This window comes from Pituophis catenifer, unplaced genomic scaffold (genome assembly GCF_029215685.1).
Source record: "Pituophis catenifer annectens isolate HBS135680 unplaced genomic scaffold, rPitCat1.0.hap2 SCAF_2, whole genome shotgun sequence".
In the NCBI taxonomy this organism is placed as follows: Eukaryota; Metazoa; Chordata; class Lepidosauria; order Squamata; family Colubridae; genus Pituophis; species Pituophis catenifer.
In genome coordinates this window covers 165,292,148-165,307,143 of record NW_027256882.1, presented here as the reverse complement: position 1 = coordinate 165,307,143, position 14,996 = coordinate 165,292,148, and the positions used below count along the sequence as shown (strand labels likewise).

The window sequence follows — 14,996 nt, the reverse complement described above, 5'->3', positions numbered from 1 at the left end:
TTGATTTGATTTGATTTGATTTGATTTGATTTGATGGAAGGCCAAGTCAACCTTGAGCCTGGTGAGATCTGAACTGCCAAATTGCAGGCAGCCAACAGAAGTAGCCTGCAGTACTGCACTCTAACCACCGACTTCCTTTAATGTCCACTTGTTCAGTAACTGTTCAAAATGACAACACTGTACCAGGGGTACTTACAACAGGTCTTGTCACAGTGTCCTCAATGTCACATGATCACAATTCAGGCACTTGGCAACTGGCTTGCAATTACGATGCGGTGTCCAGCAACAAATGGCAACATGATTGCCATTTGTGATCTTCACTGCTGGCTTCCAACAAGCAAAGTCAATGAGGAAGCTGACAGGTCACAAATGGCTATCACATGACTGCAGGATGGTGCAATCGCATAAAATTCAGCTAAAGACTGCAACCCTGAATCCTGAAGCTATTATTGTAAGTTGGTGTGGTCATGTGACATTGCATCTTATGATTTTATCACTTAGCGCAGTTCCTGGTCCCAATTACCATGGGTGAGGACTGCTAGCATTTCTATCCTAAGCAATCACATCTAAGCTTTGTTACATTTCAAAATGTTTCATATTGTACTAAACCTGCAACAAATAGAATTAAGGTGTTAATGACAAAAATTAATTGAGAAAATTTTAGGTACCTTGGATTTTTGCGTGTTTCAAAATATACACTGCGACTTACTCTGGGCTTCTGTGAAACAGAGCCAAGAGGGGAGCTGCAACTCTTCCACTGACCATTGGCACTTGTTCCAAATGTTCTTTTTACTCCAGTTGCTGGGCAGCTCTCAAAGCTTGTGGATTCTGCCAGAGAAGAAGCAAGGAATGGTCAGTGAGATGCCCATAATCTCTTATATTGCCTATCGCATAAAAAAATATGCTTTCTATGTTCCCCAATATTTAGAAGAAATTACAAAGATTTTAAATAGATTTTCCAAAATATATTTTGAAGGGAAAAGTCAACTGGCTTTATGTTTAAACAAACAGCTTTGAGCTAATAATTAACTGGTTTTTTTATTTGTAAATTTGCTACAATTCAATCCCAGTTTACAAAAATACTTTTAAAGAAAGTCACTGTGGGGTGAGGATAGTCACTTGACTGTCCATGATCAATTTCTACCAAATTTTCCTACCAAACTTTGAGCTATACTAAAATTTTACTTGGTTCTATCTACGTTTTCAGAAATAGAGATTCAATATTGTAAAGATGCAAACAAAAAAAGTTCAATATGCAGAGTATGCAAATGAACACATCAGAATATTCAATCAAAATACATATATTTTACAAGTGTAAGTCTATGCTTGCTAAATTAGCAATGCCTTTCTTAAAGAACCTAAGTTCAGACCAAACTATAGAACAGGTGGTGGCTGGTAGGCTGATGCATCACAACGCAGGCCATGCCTACCCGAGCTCCGCAACGGCAAAAATTGTTGCAATACTGTGATGTGACGCGATCAAGTTTGACACCCGTGCTATAGTATCTAATACAGTAAATGGAAATTCCTTCTAACAACTGATATTTATAATTACCAGTCATCCAACCAGCAAAGTTTCCTCCATAAACTACCAAGAACATTTCAAATTATATTAGCTCCCTATAGGAATATGGCCTCGTGTTAAATGAAGACCATCCCTCTATTTAGTGGATACTTTAGATTCAATTATAAATTGTATGGTAGTAAAATTGAATCTAAAGCATCTACTAAATAGGGGAATGGTCTTCATTTAACATAAGGCCTTATTTCTATATCACATGTGACTTACTACCTAAATGTTAGAATCTTCTAATGGATCTTCATCTGTTTCAAAGCCAGTGCAGCCAGATTTACCTGGATAGTAATTGAAACTACAAGAAGTATTTCCTGTTAAACAAGTGGAAGGTCCCGCCAAGCTGTTAAACTTGTTTGATAAAAACTAAACAGAGAAACAAAAAATAAAGAAAATTTCAAGAAAAGAACTGTATTTAAAATATTTTCAGTAAGTTCATTAGTTACAATTACATAATTTAAAAAAATAACTGCAACTCCTAGTCCCCCTAAAATTCTGCATTTACAAAATATAATGAAAATTGATTACAAAAGATACAAAAAATAGTACAAAACAATCTAGACATGGCTATTATTTCACAATATCTAGAACTTCAGTACTAAAGAATTATTAATAAAGTTGAAAAAGCAAAAGTCAATCAGAGAACGCTATTAGGTGGAAACAGAAGAAATTGATAAACAAAATGTTATTACTGTTCATGATTGTAAGGCAAAAAAAAGATCAAATTAATAAGTACAGGTACTCCTTGCATAATGACCATTTTATTCAACCACTGTTCAGTTACAATGGGGCTGAAAGATGGAATTTATGACCATCTTCAAAATTATAACTGTTGCATTGCCCCTGCCATTGATGATACTAAGTGGTGCTGTTACAATGTTTCACCCAATGACCATATTGCTTAGTGATGAAAATCCCAGTCTCAATTGGTGTTAAGCAAGAACCACATGTACCAAATATTCTGTAATAAATGTTTCAGCATTTTTACTAATCACAGAGGCTTGAATATATAGAAGCAGAGGATTAAAATCTTATTAATCTTGATCTAAATAGCCAGAGTGACACAGATAAGTTTCTAGCTTCTTTATTAAATGTAATTTCAAAATTAATTTCTGATCAGACATATGTTGATTTATAAAAAATTGCTATACAGATAAGAAAGCAGAAGTAGCCAATTCCCAAACCTTGTTGTCAGACAATGGATGCTGGTTGCCTGAAATAACATTCTGTTGCTCAGGAAAAGTCTTGAACACAGAAGTATGATTAGTTTGCATATAGTCCCCAGCATCCATCTTCATACAGTCAGTAGTTTCATCTTTAATTTAAAAAAAAGTGTATTATTTGAGGAAGAAAAATAAGCAATTTGTTTTCTTGCTGTTACAGATTCTATATAACAAAAGAGAAAGTACTAAAGAATACATGTGAGACGTCAATAAAGATAAAAAAGCACACCAAAATATAGGCAATGTGTTAGTATTGCTCCACAATTTTAACACAGTGAAAGGTAACTATAATAATGAGAGCAAAAGATTAAATGTCTGCAATTTTGGGCTTATGAAAAAAATAAACAGAAGACAAAACGAAGTAGAAAAATTATACATATACATGGAAGAAAACATCAATCAAGTAACACTAATGTCATTAACTTGAAAAATGCAACAGAATATGCTTTCATGAGTACTTGCTGCTTCTAAAAAGGAACGATATTTTAAAATATTATTTTAAAAATGTAAATATAAGAAAGTAGATAAGGACCCTTTGAATATAACTAGTTCACACTCCATTAAGGCATGATGTATTTAATCATATTTTGCTGAATGAACCAAATGGTTTCACTCATAACGTTGAGCTGAACTGCAGTTTACACAGCATAATGGCTATGTTCACATAAAACAAGCCCTTGTCTGCCCCCCAGCAAATCACATTATAACTTAACAGAATATGTGAACCCAACAGATGGAAAAAGTAGGAGATGTGTTCTCCCCTCACAATCTGATTATTTTAAATAGATCCATAGAACCTGTGTACTAAAACTAAATTTCACTAATGAGTTTATCAAGAGATGAACAGTTGTGTGGTAGTTCTCACAAATCTACCACAATTACTAATTGAGGCATATTCATGATCATTAAAAAACCACAAATGTGGAACAAGTGGGTCCTTTGGGATGAATAAAAGTAGTATACTTGCTCTCCTGGATAGCAAATAATTTGCAGCATTAGGGAAGTCATTAGTTATAGAAATTGTTCAGAAATGTATTAATTCTTAAATGTAAAATAATAAATCTGATTGTAACTAAAAATGAATGCCAATTGCTTTAGTGAGAAATTTCTTGACATGGTAGATTCTAAAACAGTAACTTAAAATTGACAATTAAATGGATTAGTTTAGCATACTCACCCATCATTATGCTCCTTACATAACTGACTCAAGATAATCAAATCTTAAAGAATCTGAAAAAAGAGCAAAAGATAAAGCAAATGTGTAACATTAAATAAACAGATGAACCAGATGTCACATTTTTTATAAAAGTCCTAGTGGAAAGAAAAAAAAGATGTATTTCTCATGCCACAATATTTCCTGATATAGTTGGTAGGATTTGAAAGCGGCTGTTGATCTGCCATTTCGCATTTCTCCAACTTCACTTAGGATGACACTACAAACAATATTTCTGTCCTCTGAAAGCTGGAATCAAATTTGGTAATTTTCTCAAATACTGAGAAGAGCTATTTCAGACTACCAAAAACATTTGGAGCATACCAGGTTGGGGAGGGCCCGCTGACATTCTCTTATGAAATCATATTAAAATATAATATCAATGAGCCATATTAATAACAGCAAAAACAGCTATTATAAAAAATATACATCTTTCATCTGTTTACCCAAGTTCTACATTCCATCTTATGATATGCTGGGAAAAATACTATGATAGATTTGTAACTTAAAATTGTAATTTAAAAATTATTTTTAAAATTTTTCTCAGAAAAAAGAAAATTTATCTCTTAAAAATAGTCATTTTATATATCGATAAATTGCAAGTCTTGAGCAGATCTTTTTAGAACCTGTATATTATTGGCTATATATAAATTTCAGGCCATTTCCTCTCCTTCTTTCTAAAAAAAATAAAGCCCAGCATCCCAGCCTGCCCATATATTTTTCCAACTCTTAAGTGTGTCAGTCTAAATAATAAATTGTTGTCAAACATTTTTTGATACAATCTCTCCAAAACACAATCTGTTTATATTGATGTTGACTTTAAAAAAAAGATGTGTATCTAACTCATCATACTCTTCATGTGTTTCTGGATGTAACTAAAAATTAAGTGTGGAACTATTTATTCAGGATGTGATTATCCTTTTAAATTAGTCTGCAATTCATGATGATAAATTTGTGAAGAACTGAAGGCAAACTGTAAGAGTCACAATTCTGGGTGTGTAATTTTCCTCCCACATTCAGATTTCCCCATTCTATTTTCACAAAGGCAAACAAATGTAAAACAGGACCAGCTGTCATTCACTAGAGGTCTTAAACCAGCTGTACTAGATGAACTCTGCAATCCCATAAAACTCTATGACAAATGTTACCATTGTCACATATACACATATAATTTTTTTAAAAAAAATCCAACTCTGCTAATTCCAGATTGGTAACTTTATTGTCACTTTGAACATATACTAATCGGCTTACATTAAAATGAAATTTTGTTCTATATGTATACTAAATATGGTATACTATACTAAATATATACCATACCGTGTTTCCCCGAAAATAAGACCCTGTCTTATATTTTTTGAACCCCGAAATAAGCGCTTGGCCTTATTTTTGAGGATGTCTTATTATTTTGGGGTGCATGGAGCAAGATGGGGCTCCTCTTGCCATCTTATCTGATTTCCAGCTTTGTCTCCCTAACCCTAACCAGAGGAAATGGAGGGGACTGGCTGTGCATGCATTTACGTATTTTCAGGGAGGGCTTATTTTGGGGGGCTTATTTTTGGGGGGGAATTTTAGTGCATGCGCTCAAAAGCCCAATTGGGCTTATTATCAGGGGATGTCTTATTTTAGGGGAAACAGGGTAGCATACCAAATACTAAACAGTATTCAGACCTATTTAGTAACAAAGCCTAGCCTGAGCGCTGACACTACGGATAGCAGGAGAGGGTAACATTTGTTTTGGCCTATTCACATCCATCCTTCCCCAATTAAGAGTTATATGGGGATATTCCACGTGCAAAAAAAACCTCATGTGTTTGCTAGGTGTTGTTTGGCGATAACTTCTCTCAGCACCAAGCAACGATGAGTTCTTTGGGAGTTTAGTTCCAAAACACGCAGCTTACCTACAGGGCTGGGATCAAAAAATACACCACACACACCAAATATTCAGCATTCGCAAGGAAACATGACCAACCGTCAAGCTCCGCCAGGCCTGTCTTCCCAGGGCAGGAAAGGTTAGAACTGAGGAAACTCCCGCGCTTCGCCGTTCAACTCGACCGCTCTTTTCTCTTTCAGTCACTTTCAGGCCTTCAAAAGGGGGACGGGAGGAAAGCAGAGCGGGAGCACAGAGAAAGGGGCTCTCGAGGGAAGCGCGTCGGGCCTGGGAGATTAGTAGAAAGGCGCGCTGTTGCCATAGGGACACTTCCAGACCCCCATCCTCACGCCGGAAGCTAAACCGACGGCCATGACGGAGAAGGGCACAATCGACGGCTTCCCTCCCCCCTTCCCCTTTTTTTCCTCCTTCCCCCACACTCTCCGGCTCGGTCTTTCTCCCCTTTCGGAAACACCGCCCCGCAGTCCTTTCTTTTCTTTCTTTCTTTCTTTCCAACCGGATTCGAAGAGGCGGGAAGCCCCTCCGACGCAGCCGGAAGCGAAACTACGTTTCCGGTTTTCTTCGCCCCGCCCTTCCTTTCCCCTTCCCCACCCACAACTCTCTCTCTCTTCCGGAGAACGGAAGCAGCCCGCTTAGAAGACTGGCGGCGGAGACGGTGGAGACTTGGAAAGGGGCGGGGGAACAAGGAGGAGGAGGAGGGGAAAAAAAAAAAAAGCTCGCGGCCGAAGAATCTTGAACGGAATTGGTAGGCGGAGGGGTTGCGCACGCGCGAGAGCGCGAGCGCTCGCTGCCGGAGCCGTTGGGCAGTTTTTTTGTTGTTGTTTTTTATAAAGCGCGTGCGCGTTTTCTCGCTCGCGCGGTGGGAGCCCACGTGTTTTGGTTTAGTTTTTTTTTTGGGTTAAATTGGTGATACCTGGTTCTTGTGTGATTGCGAAAGGGTGGAATTATATGCATGGAAGGAATCGTTGAATATGAATGGGCTCTTCTCCGGCTCGTTTAGAAAACAGTTTCTGGAGTCCAAATTGGCAGCACCTATTATTATTATTATTATTATTTTAAGAGATGTGCATGGAAATGTATGGTGCTACCGCAACTCATGTGGTGGCGGGAGTGGGGTTCACCAAGCTCGGCAAAATTTGTTCCAAGGGTAGGCAGCACCCGGGTGTGTTTCGGATGAATTGGCGATCGGCCCCCCAGTCTTAGCCGATGTGGCCAGCAGCGGTGCGAGATTTCGGAAATTGCAAGCTCAAAAGCATCTGGAAATAAGGCAAAGAACTGGGCACAGAGCGAAACATTTGAGATAAGGGTTTGGTCATGGTTGGGATTAAAGCTATTTTACCACCGGGTGCTTTGTCTCAAGAGATATTTTCAATGGAGTTTTAAAAAATGATATGCATGAACTTCTGTGAAAGCCGTCGGCAATTATATTCTGAAACAAGGCGTGACCATAATGAAACTTATTTCTGAGTAAGCATATACAGTACAGGTTTGAATTGCATGTGGGTGTATTCATCACCGTGGTGAGCAATAAATTAGTAATACCGGGTCTTTGCTGGGGCATTTGCTGAGGTAAAAGCTGAGAATGGTAAGTAAATGCATTTTTATAGCAAAAGTGACCATGTACCTTAGTTGAGGCATGCATTGTAGTCTTTTAATATCTACATTTGATCTTTTTTATTGCACTTAACTCATACGTGCCTGATGTTTCGTGATGTGACTCTCTGATATAACTTGGTTTGCTGTTTAAGATGAAACAACTCTAGCTCCAAACACAATTCATGTTGCTGCAAGATGGTTACAGCCTGGTTTTATTTCTGCATGCGTGAAGAAATGCTTAACAGCCACCATCCTGAATCTGTCATCATCCAGATGGGTTGGATAAATGTGTATGCCATGAATCATCCAGACTTCCAGATTTCAAAAGAATTCCAGAGATTCCAGATTCCTTGTCAGCATAGAAAAATCTAATAACTGTAGTCTACACATAGACTCAGAGAGTGCTGAGTTGCCTGGATTATAGTACACTTGTTATTTTTTCTTTCTTTCTTTAATAGCATTCATAGATCAGGATTATCTTGTTTGGGTATAGCCCGGTAAAATAGATCTCCCTTTTGGAAATGATATCTACTTTTGAATGTAGACCTTTAAAGTTGAATGTACTTGCAAGCCAGCATCACAATTTCAGTGTAAGGACATGACTATTATATCCACCAATAAGAAAGATGTATAACAGAAGCAGCTGTCTGGAGCCTAATATAGTATCTATAAATATCATACAGAACAGCACTCGTGTCCTGGTTATGTGGTTTTCACTGGACCTCTCAGTAGCAGGGTCCAGCCTTTTTATTTCAGTCTCTCTCACATTTGCAGCTGTTATCTTTTTAACTTATTTGTTCTCCGAAGAAAAAGAAGAACAATCAGGTTAGTAAGGATGCCTGTTTTAAATTTGCTGGATTTTCCTGCTGAAGCATCATAGGGTGTTCAGACATTGGATAGCATTTGGTCTGTTCATGATAAGAAGTCACTTTGATTCATGTCTGGAAGTGTTTTCACAGGAGATATGGACAATTCTCCCTCAGCTTTGCAACTAACCCAGACTGTTTTGTCTGCTGTAGCAGGCCAGGAGGAGGAAAAAACGTTAACAGGATAAAAAAAATAAATGAAGTCATATTTACTTTGACCAAAGATAATGATCTTTCCAAAGTGGATAAATATACCATAGTGTGCAACTTAATTAATACTTTGAAAGAAAACTGACTCCAAGTTGGTACTTTATATGAAAATGCTGTGCTGCAAATATGTTGAGGTAAAGAGAGAAGGTAAAGTGTGGCAGAATATTTTCTCATTTATTATTTTACCACACTTATGTGTATCTTGTATAAGATTGAGAGCCCTATTTAATCCTTGAATATGTACTACTGGCCACAGTCTTAACAGTGGGTGGCATCACATCAAAAAACTAAATTTGTTAAATTGAATCAAATAAATAAAAATCAGTAGTTAATTTCTCTCCACACAGTAAGTTTCCCCTTCTGTTACATTAACAATTACAATATCTGATATCTGTACCCAAAATTCTCAGACTTCAGTTTTGGCAATTCTGCTTAATACTTATCTGTCTGCGGAGTTCACATATGGGTCTCTAGGCTGAATCAGTATGAATTGGTTAAGGCTGGTGTATAATACTAAGTCGGTGCGAGAATTCCTTGAGAAGAAAACTTCAAAATAGATGAAGTACTGATGAACATTTTCAACTGATACATTTTTATATTTAGTTAGTTAGCGAAGTGATATAAGTCTTAATACTGTGACTTGTTTGAATGCATTTTTTCATCTTGTTACTTAGTCTGCATCTATAATCCTTTCTTGCTTCCTAAAACATGGCAAAAGTAGTTTTTTCTTGACTTTGTAAGAGAATGTGAAGAGATTCAGTCCAGCTTGACTGTTATTTGCTAAGTTATGTGAGCTCTGCTTGGAAGTGGTGCACCATAAAATTCGTTCCTCCCTTCACTCATTGAGAAACCTGTTTAAATTACATTCCTTATTTCTATGTACATTGTCTTCTGTGGTTTTTTAATTTAAATACTATATGGACAAATCCACTATCTCATCTGCCCTAGGACATATTCTTTACTTTGTGCCTACTACATTTATTTGGATTCCAGCCCCCATAGCCTCAAATCTTGAAAATACAAGATGAATTAAGTGAAATTGCTTGGCCTATCATTCTCACCCAAGATTCCTTGGTGGCCCAGTGGTTAGAATGCAGTATTGCAGGCTAATTCTGCTGTCTGCCAGTAGCTCAATTCTGATTGGTTCAAGGTTGACTCAACCTTCCATCCTTCCAAAGTCAGTAAAATGAAGAGCCAGATTGTTGGGGGCAATAGGCTGATTCTGTAAACCACTTAGGGCTGTAAAGAACTGTGAAACGGTGTATAAGTCTAAGTGCTACTGCTATTGCTACAGTGGTGATTCTAAACAGCAAAGAAAAGAATCTCCCAAGGTATCAGCCCCACCAGGTAGACCAGATCATGAAATCAACTCTACAAGATGGCTGAAACTATTTTTATTAGAATTGGCTATATTAACGGAATGTTGCAAGTCTAATCGCATTATCCTTCCTTCTCCTTCAGAAGAAAACTTCAAAAGTCCTGATGAACATATTCAGTGAATTAAGGAGGTATCTGATCTGCTTCCAAAAGATTTCTGGACTTTAAAAAAATGCTTTAATCCCTGTTACCTAGGCAGCAGCACCTCCATATCTCTGTCTAAGTCAGGTAGTCCTCGATTTACAATCCCAGTTGGGACTAGAATTTCAGTCACTAAGTGATACAGTTGTTAAGCAAGTCATATCACCAGACCCGATTTTATGACCACTTTACATTGATTGTTAAGTGAACCATGAAGTCACTAAATGAATCCAGCTTCCCCAAATAACTTTCCATTATATCTGCCAACAAAAATCAGTATTTTTAAAGGGATGAACTCCAAAGCACTGACCAAGAGCAGAATTCTTGTATTTCTTCAGAATGGGTTATTAAAACAATGTTGAATAAACAGGATAAAGAGGAACCAGCAGATATGACAAGATGAAACTTCCCTGTTTGAAGAGGTTCAAAATGAAGAATTCATAGAAAATAATAAAAAACTAATCCAGTTTGCTTTTAGCTTCACCACTATGTCTTGTGTTGCCCATTATTATCTCGACTAACTTTGCTGTCCCCCAGAAATCCTCATTATTGGGACAACAGTAAGCAGGAAAGAGCTTTTAGATAATCACAACCTTTTGAATCACAAACTTCTGCATCATAAATTTAGAATGGCAATGTTCTACAATCTTCATAAAATATATACCTTGTTTCCCCCCAATAAGACATCCCTTGATAATAAGCCCAATGAGCGCATGGCAATAAGGCCAAGCACTTATTTCAGGGTTCAAAAAAATATAAGAGTCTTATTTTCAGGGAAACACTGCAACAGTACTGATTTTTAGATTTAATTTTGCAAGGTTGTGAAGATTTCAAATTTATTAAGTCCTCTCAATGTTAGCTAAACTGGTAAATTGGGTTAGTTCCCCCCCCCCCCCGATACTGTAGAAAACTGTATCTTTGTAAGGAACATGGATAAATATAGTTTAATATAGACCCAACTTTTTTTTTTTTATGCTGAGGGCCTCTAGTAGCTTTTGAATTGGTATGCCAGCAGCCACACTCAATAAAATAGATGGCAATAACATGGAAAATGTGGCAAAGCTCAGGGGATCTTGATTTTAAACATTAAATAAACTTAAATGCAATTTAGTTAACATAATTCCCCATGTACTTTTTTTCCTTCTGTTACATAAAAATTACAATTTGCCTGTAACTTTTGAAAGAGAATAAGAAGATGCCGCAAAGCTTTAGGGTCTATCTGTGACTTATTACTAATTATTTGTGACACAGAATGTTTAGGGATGAACAGAGAAGGAAATTGTCACCTGCTTAACAGAAGTATGTCACTTTTCAAGGAATTTCATTTGCATTAGGCAGCGAGTAAGTTTCAATTCAAAAACTAAATGAATCCAGGCACTGTTGAAGGCACTGAGAAATTATAATGCTGTGGAATTTCCCTATCTTTAATCACTTGTAGCTGCATCATGGAATATCAAGGATTCTGTATTCCCTCCCTTCATACAATGGCACTGTCCACACCTTGGCAAAGTTATGGTCAGATCATTTTATGTTTTGACATAGGGCTTCTTTAGACATAATGCTAAGTTAGGATTGTTAATGATGACGTATTTCCAGCCATAGCATTCAGTTTCACATATTCCTAGGTGAAAAGTCTCTGCGGTTCAATTTTCAGGTTCATGTCCATTCTGGGCTTACTCAGTAACATTTCACCAATTGTTCCCTTGAACCCAATCTGTCTCTTAAGTTTGGTTGGGGAAAAATGGGGTGCTGTGTTTGTCACCTTGAGTTCCGTAAGCAAAAGTAGAAATAAATTTAACAAGATGGTAATAACGATAAAGTTAACCGTATCACTCAACCTATGTGAACCAGGACTATAACTTAACATATTTTATCCCACATGAGATAAAATTTAATCCATTTGGGAGTACAGTTGTTATATGGATCCAGTCCAGAGGTGGGTTCTACTTACCTTTACTACCGGTTTGCAATGGGGCCGAGCGCTTGCTTCGCTCACACACGCGTGCTCTTCTGTGCAAGCGCAGAAGCGTTTTTATGATGTCAGGGTCAGTGGGCGGAGCCTCCCGCCAGTTTTACTACCGGTTCTATAGAACCAATGCAAACTGGGGGCAACTCACCCACTGATCCAGTCATTCCGGTTTGTAAAAAAATGACATGTAAAAATGGATAATATTTGTAATGTTATGGGTTACACTTTAATACTTTTAATGTTTTGATGACAGGACACACAATGGTCTTATAAAATCACCAGAAAAAATAGGCCGAGACCCCAATGTTCACTGTTTTGTAATTGATGGGTACATTAAACTTTTTGGCAGCTTAATTGTCCTATTTTAGATTTTTGTATAGTATTTATTTTTTTACCTAAACATACTGTCAAAGTGTGATTTCAACATTCTATTTCAGCAGTACAACTATGGCAGCAGTGGCCACAAAAATGGAGTTAATAAGCTGTATATACCACACAGGCTGCCTGTTCCATATTCATAGTTTAGTAGTCTGGTGACAAAAAAAAAAAAATCAGGAATCTGGTGTTATAGTTTTTTCCTGCTCAAATATCTGAAATTGGTTTTTCTACTGCATCCAGAAGATTGCAGCAACATTTGTCCTCCACGGATTAACGTTTCTCTGAAGAAGTATTTTCTCTTGTGTTTGTAATGACTCTGCTTTGTACCTATTTCTCAGACTGTTTTTGGGATCTAGAAATTTGGACTACAGCTTCCATTGTATCCTTCATTATCCAATCCATCTCACATGCGTCAGATGGAAGAAGGCTGTATGCAGAATTATGGGTGATAGGTGGAGACTCAATATATAAAATAAACTTCTAGTGAGTTGCCAATCGTAGTAGAAGAGGGTTGGAGGCCTTGGTATGTTTAGCCTTTAGCTTAAATCACAAAATTCAAGTTAAATTCTAGCTAGAAAATAGGATAAACTTTTATTTGTTTGTTTATTAGGTGTGTGTTCTGCCCATCTCATCCAGATTTTACATTGAAAGAAAGCAGCTAGTCATCCTTGTAATCTAGGAAATCAGACCTCACGATCATAAATGCTAGGAATGGGGCATAAAGCTGTTGTGATGAGTGCAACTGAATCAAGCAATTTATTTATTTATTTTTCAGATTTCTATACCGCCCTTCTCCTTTCGGACTCAGGACAGTGAACAGCCAAGATAAAAAACATTTATACATAAAAGTTAAAAATAGATTTAAAATAATTAAATAAATTTGGCCCGTAATTTAAAACTTTTCAATTAAAATCCATATCAAATTTTAAAACCAACCATAAAATCAGGACAGCCCGGCTAACTGAAAAAAATAGGTTTTTAGGGCCCGACGAAAAGTCCGGAGGTCGGAGATCACTCGTATCTCTGGGGGTAGATTGTTCCAGAGGGTAGGTGCCACCACAGAGAAGGCTCTCCCCCTGTGGGTCGCCAGCTGACATTGTCTGACTGATGGCACCATAAGGAGGCCCTCTCTGTGGGAGCGAACTGGCCGGTGGGAGGCAATTGGTGGCAGAAGGCGGTCCCATAAGTACCCCGGCCCTAAGCCATGGAGTGCTTTAAAGGTGATCACCAACACTAGCAATATTTGGTTTAGTACAAATTATTACCACAATAGAATCACATTTAATGCAAACCAAAATTCAGTTAATATCAGGCTACCCCATGCTCAGTTGAGGTCACTTAATAATTTAAGGCGCTGCTTCTTCAGCCTGCATTTGTTTATTTTTGTGCATGTGCTCTCTCTTAAGAAGAGCCTTTAACAACATGGACCAAAGGAAGATTCCTTCAGATGAAAATGTCACAAGTGCAAAAAAGAAGAGGCTCATATTAACATTTTTCATTGCCTAGTTCCATCAAACTGGCGAATTGTCATAGACTCCTAGACTGTGGGCAGAGTTAGTCTGCAATATTGCATTCTAACCACTGCGTTGCCAGGGCTCAAAATAATGTTTGCATAATACACCTAGGTCTCCAGTAATACCATGAAATGGTCCCATTATTCAAAGTTGCACTATTCAAAGTTATAATTATATTCAAAATATAATTAATTGCTTCCAGCTGGGTCTATGACAAACTCACCATGGCCAACTCTGCCCATAGCATCGTGGGGTGGTATATAATTTTAAATGCTATTGCTACTTGATCTCACAAATTATATTTGTTAGAAACCATCTTCATGGAACAAGTTTTATGTAAAATGCCCTCTCCTTTACCTTTCCTTATTTATTAAATTTTAATGTGGCCCATCTCACTTTGCAAAGCAACTCTGGGCCGGTTACAATTTGTAAACAATTTTACATAGTTTAGTTTAGTTTAGTTTATTTGATTTGTATACCGCCCTACTCCCGAAGGACTCAGGCCGGTGAACAGCCAACAATAAAATACATAAATACACAAAATTTAAAACCCGATAAAATCAAATTAAATTATTTGGCCCAGACAAATTAAAATACCCCAATAATTTAAAAACAGATTAAAATTTACATATTTAAAAAGGGAAGAGATTAGGCCAAGCCCGCTTGGTGGAATAAAAAGGTCTTCACAGCACGGCGGAAGGAGCGCCGATCCTCCGTATCTCCGGGGGAGCTCATTCCAGATGGTAGGTGCCCCCACAGAGAAGGCAGAGTTATTAAAAACAATAGTAAGAAAAGAATGGGCTTTCATGTCATCCCAAACCACCCCAATGATGCCCTTGAAGTGATGTCCCAGTGTCTGGAGCCCGTGCAGGTCTGGATGGGGAGGAACAGGCTTCGACTCAACCCTTCCAAGACTGAGTGGCTGTGGATGCCGGCATCCCGATATAGCCAGCTGGCGCCATCGCTGGCTATTGGGGGCGAGTCATTGACCCCCACAGAGGGGGCTCGCAACTTGGGTGTCCTCCTGGACACACGGCTGTCTTTAGAA

At 37.7% G+C, this 14,996-nt stretch overlaps 2 protein-coding genes across 5 annotated transcripts in view; one reads left to right on the top strand and one right to left on the bottom strand.

Annotated features, from left to right (window-relative positions):
* SENP1 (SUMO specific peptidase 1) overlaps positions 1-6,332 on the bottom strand; it is a 32,488-nt gene extending 26,156 nt beyond the window's left edge. For 2 of the 3 annotated variants that reach the window (XR_011600036.1, XM_070937970.1), the window contains exons 1-5: positions 5,979-6,332; positions 3,974-4,026; positions 2,758-2,888; positions 1,855-1,939; positions 669-828 (exon numbers count right to left, since the gene is read on the bottom strand). Coding sequence is in view for 2 of the 3 variants with exons in the window: in XM_070937970.1 (XP_070794071.1) it covers positions 669-828; positions 1,855-1,939; positions 2,758-2,888; positions 3,974-3,980 (383 nt within the window). In the remaining variant the exon portion in view is untranslated. Of the gene's footprint in view, positions 1-668; positions 829-1,854; positions 1,940-2,757; positions 2,889-3,973; positions 4,027-5,907; positions 5,922-5,978 lie in introns of those variants that run through there. The other variant, XM_070937972.1, reaches the window with a different exon arrangement.
* A 294-nt stretch (positions 6,333-6,626) lies between these two features.
* Positions 6,627-14,996, top strand: part of PFKM (phosphofructokinase, muscle) — a 61,311-nt gene continuing 52,941 nt past the window's right edge. Inside the window, exon 1 of one of the 2 annotated variants that reach the window (XM_070937966.1) lies at positions 6,627-6,642. The gene's annotated coding sequence lies outside the window, so the exon portion shown is untranslated. Of the gene's footprint in view, positions 6,643-8,226; positions 8,319-14,996 lie in introns of those variants that run through there. The other variant, XM_070937965.1, reaches the window with a different exon arrangement.